The sequence below is a fragment of the Pteropus alecto genome, unplaced genomic scaffold (genome assembly GCF_000325575.1).
Source record: "Pteropus alecto unplaced genomic scaffold, ASM32557v1 scaffold24, whole genome shotgun sequence".
Taxonomy (NCBI): domain Eukaryota; kingdom Metazoa; phylum Chordata; class Mammalia; order Chiroptera; family Pteropodidae; genus Pteropus; species Pteropus alecto.
The window spans coordinates 28,692,641-28,696,981 of NW_006439192.1; the positions used below are offsets into that span (position 1 = coordinate 28,692,641).

The following is a 4,341-nucleotide window of genomic DNA, read 5'->3' on the forward strand; positions in this document are numbered from 1 at the left end:
TTGGCCAGCAACCTTGACAGCATGATTTTTTTTCAACCAAGGTATGAAAAGTGAATATACCAATCCTTCTAGTTTTCCTTTCACGTACCTCCTCAGGGACATTCATTTTAGCCTTATGAAATCTCACATCACAAAATGTGCTCTGGGGAGGTTTTGCAAGTCTTCGTTCTCCTAGTCTTTGGAAAGATGATTGATTGCTCATTTTACAGTTAATAAGTGATACAGAGAGATGCTGCCATACAAATGGTTGCCTCTGAGATCAAAGGTATATTTTGTTTTTATGTTTTGGATATAACTGTAATTGTGCATATACCAGGAACCCGGGATAATGAAAGTTTTGATTCAAGAAATTATTGCGAGGAAAAAAAAATCACTTCTTCAATTAAAAAAAAAAAAACATAAAAATCTGTGGAAAAAATAAAATAAATCATATATCTATTTTAAAAAATCAGGAGTGGGACTGATAGTTTCAATCCTCTAATTACATGGTTGGCTCCTACCGATAACCAGTTTCTACCCTTGGGTGGGGTCCAAAAGTCAGCTCATTAAAATAACAAGAGATACCATTGTTCTCATCACATAGGAAATTTCAAAAGGTTTGAGAGCTGTGAGCTAGAAAACTATGGCTGAAGACCAAATATAGCTAAGAAATATATATTTCAGTCATGTGAATGATCTGGGGAAAGAGCGAAGAAACAAATGAGTCACTATTCTGAAGCTAACAAAATGACTTAAATCAGAGCGGGCTGAAGCATGAGGAATCCATTTTATCTTACTTTAACTAGCCTAAGAACTTAAACTCTTGAACTTTTCAGTTGTGCATCAAAGCTTGGATGTGGATAAATCCTACAGATAACCCTCCGAAGAATGTGGGAAAAAATGTTCGATTTTCCATACCACCAGATATCTGGAAGATTACCATCTCAGACCAATCCAGACCTTATTCTTCTCAAGAACGTGCTTTTTCACAAGCTCATGAAACAGAGACCAAAAGGATGATTGCCAGAGGGTAGGGGCATGGGGACTCATACCTGCGCAATGAAGAAGACCTCAACGACCTTCAACTCACCTGATGGGGAATAGGTGAAAAAGGTAAAGGGGAATATAGTCAATAATATTGTGACAAGTTTGCACGGTGACCAATAATCACTACAATTAGTATGGTGATCACATTGTTAGCTATACAAATGTCATATCAATAGCGTACACCTGAAACTAATATAACTAATATAATATTGTATACCAAGTATACTTAAATTTTTTTTTAAGTTTAAAAAATGCTTTTTACTATAAAAACTCTCAACTTTTCTTTTTCTTCAGAATACTCTGGGTATTCCCAAGTTGCAATTTGCTTAAGACCCTTGAATAAAACTGTGTCATTTAATTCTAAAAAAAAAAAATTATTCAGTGCTTATTTATGGCAGCAAAAATGTTTAGAAGCAAATGAAAGGGATTCTGGGCAAAGGGCAATGTTCAGGAGTCCCACCTCTCTCCCGGCTCAGAGCAAATTGTAAAAAGCACAGTACCCCAGTGCAGAACTACAGTGCATGAGCAACTATGCTGCAACCCCCTTCTCCCCGAGACAGCCCGGGGGCTTTCCCAGTGCCACTGACCACGAGGTGGCAAACCTGGGCACTGAAGCCTGAGGGCAAGGACCTGTAGTAAGACTCGGCTTCCTGACAAAGTGACATTTATAAAGAGCTTTAATATGCTTTCTTTGCCTCAGCTTGGTGGGTAAGTGTTGTCATCTTTCTCATATGGGACATCACCTGTAAAATTCGTAATCTTTTAGCAGGAAATGATATGAGACATCTCTTGCAGAGTTCTTAATTTTTTTTAGTAAGACTAGTTAAGTTTTCCTTCCTCCTTTCTTTGGTAAAAGGCCTTCTTCCCCAAATCCAAACAATGCCCCCGAAACTGGTAACTCAGGGACTCTGGCTTTTGATAAGGGTCATGGAAACTGGTAACTCAGGGCCTCTGGCTTTTGATAAGGATCATCGGACCATCATGCGGGAATGGCTCTAGGTCTTGGCAGGATCTTTAGAGTCTGAAAGGAAAGGGGACTAGGTCCTGGCAGGATCCTTAGAGTCTGAAAGGAAAGAGGACTTTAGACCAAAGGTTGTTTTTCTTCTTTAAGAAATATGTTAACCAAGCCTGTTTTCCTTTACTCGCTTAAAAGGCAAATCAGTAATAGAAAATAATAGATAAGTGATTTAAATAACAAATTTATATTTTCTTTTCCTTGTCTAGGGACTGAGGCGGCATTTCAGCAGGGAACCCAAGACACTGCTGTGACTAAGGCAGAAAGGGAAAAGAGCTCCATGAAACGATGCATATGTCCGGAAGTTCATTAATATAAGAGACTGAATTCTGGGAATGAACATGCGCAGAAAGCAAATGATGACTCACTGAGTCCTGCCGATCTTAATTGTCAATCAAAGAAGCCCATTCCTCTAAGAAAAGTGACCACCCGCAGCAAATAGGGATAAAAACCCCGAAGGCTTTGTCACCAGGCCTTATGGGCCACGCTACTCTTGCTCGGGCCCGCTTCCACATTTGGAAGTGTACTTTCCCTTCTAATAAAGCTTTTCTTCTCTACTGTATTTCGGTGTCTTGCTCAATTCTTTGTTCAAGACATCAAGAACCTGGACAAAGCGCCAGGAGAGGATCCCGGCTCTCCGGTAACAATTCCTGTTTTAGTAATGATGGGACTGAGTCTTAGATTTCCCAAAAAGGAACTGATGGGTCTGAGTAAGAAGTCCAAGCTTTAAGATTCTTACCTGCTCCCACCCCTGGAAGCTGCCCTTACTGAAAAACACGAGTCAGTGGATGTAGTCAAGGGAGAAAGAGAATGTGTTAGACATTCTGACCAACAACTCTGTAACTTTGTTTTGTTTTTCACAGTTTAAAACATAAACCTGTTTTCACAGGTCCTCATGCACGACATGGTTTGGGTAACTGGCACCCCCTGAGCATGGGCAGGGCACAACTTGGTCAGTTGTAAACTGCAAATGGCGAATTTATAAACAAGGGTAGCTCAATATGTTGACAAAGTTCTGTTGCTTCGTCATTTGATTAACCAAACACAATGATGTCTCCAAGTCCCCTTGAAGTGTCCTAGCTCCCTGGCCCTGCCCTGCCCTGCCCTCCCCGGAACAGCTGTGTCTCTCTCATCTAGACCATGTTTCTCCCAGCTAGTGGAAGAAGCTGAGAGCTGTCATTTGGAGCAGCAGTCCCTAAACTCTTCTGCAGATTTTCGAGGATTATTTGAAAAAAGGATTCTGTGGTCAAATATGGTAAAAAAAAAAAACAAACAAACAAACAAAAAAACAAAACACAGCATACTGTGCTCTGTCCCAAGAGTCACAACTCAAAATATCGTGTCCGAGGCTCTGAGAAGTTGTTTCACCCAGCATGTCCTTGACTTATTTTATCACAGAACTGACTCCCCAACCTTCCTCCTTAAGAGTCCTATTGTACCTTGTGCACTGAGGTACACTGCTGGGACACTGATGTAGGCTTCTCAGGGTGGTGGTGCCAGCCTCGTGACACTGTCACTTCTCAGCCTGATAGCACTAAGTAGGGACGGGTTGGAGCTGCTGCCACACAGTCTTTCTGTTATGGAGTGCCTGCCTGGGCAGTCAGAAGTGGCTTCTTCCCTATGGAAGGTCATGGTTAAGATCCTTACTGGTATTTTATTATAGTATTATATTTTAAACATTTAGATATTTAGATATAGAAGCAAAGACCTCTCCTTTGAGCTTTCTTGTTCAGATTCTAGGAAAGAAGGATTTACATCATATTTTTCTGTGACCTAAGTGTGTTCCCGTTTGTGGGTGTGGGGAGAATCACCCTTTTTCCTCCACTGCAGGGTCCCTGAGACAGAGTGTCTGAGCCCATCCTTCTAGTGAGTGCATCGCCGTACAATTGCTTTGAAAATGCTGGTCTCACCCATTAGTGGATGTGAAATCAGTGGAGCGGGTCATATTTTCCTTTAATGGGAAGGAGTGGGCCAGAATAGAATAGAGAAATCAGCACATCCTGTATTGCAAGAGTAACTCAGGTTGTGAAACTTTTGTTTCAGTTATATATTGGTTGCTGTCTTTCCTGGTTTACAAAATAAAATGTTTTCCTACTGTGCGTCATGGTCAAAAGTATTTGAAAAATTGTTCTAAAATCTAAAATTGTTCTCTACCTCAGCAGAAAGCATCTTTTTTCCTGCATCGACAACTGGCTGTCAAAGCAGAGGGGAATCCTGGGAAGAACGGGGCAGCCAAGTCAGGGACCACTGGAGAGGGACAGTGGGCTGTGGTTTTCAGTCCTGGGCCTTCCTCCTCCCCG

General features: G+C 41.3%; 1 protein-coding gene across 1 annotated transcript in view; it reads left to right on the forward strand.

Moving 5' to 3' along the window:
• The window catches only part of MLNR (motilin receptor), a 4,804-nt gene extending 2,033 nt beyond the window's left edge, over nt 1-2,771 (forward strand). Inside the window, exon 3 of the mRNA XM_006916488.1 lies at nt 2,635-2,771. Coding sequence (XP_006916550.1) covers nt 2,635-2,771 — 137 coding nt within the window. The remainder of the gene's footprint in view (nt 1-2,634) is intronic.
• Nucleotides 2,772-4,341: the final 1,570 nt, after the last annotated feature.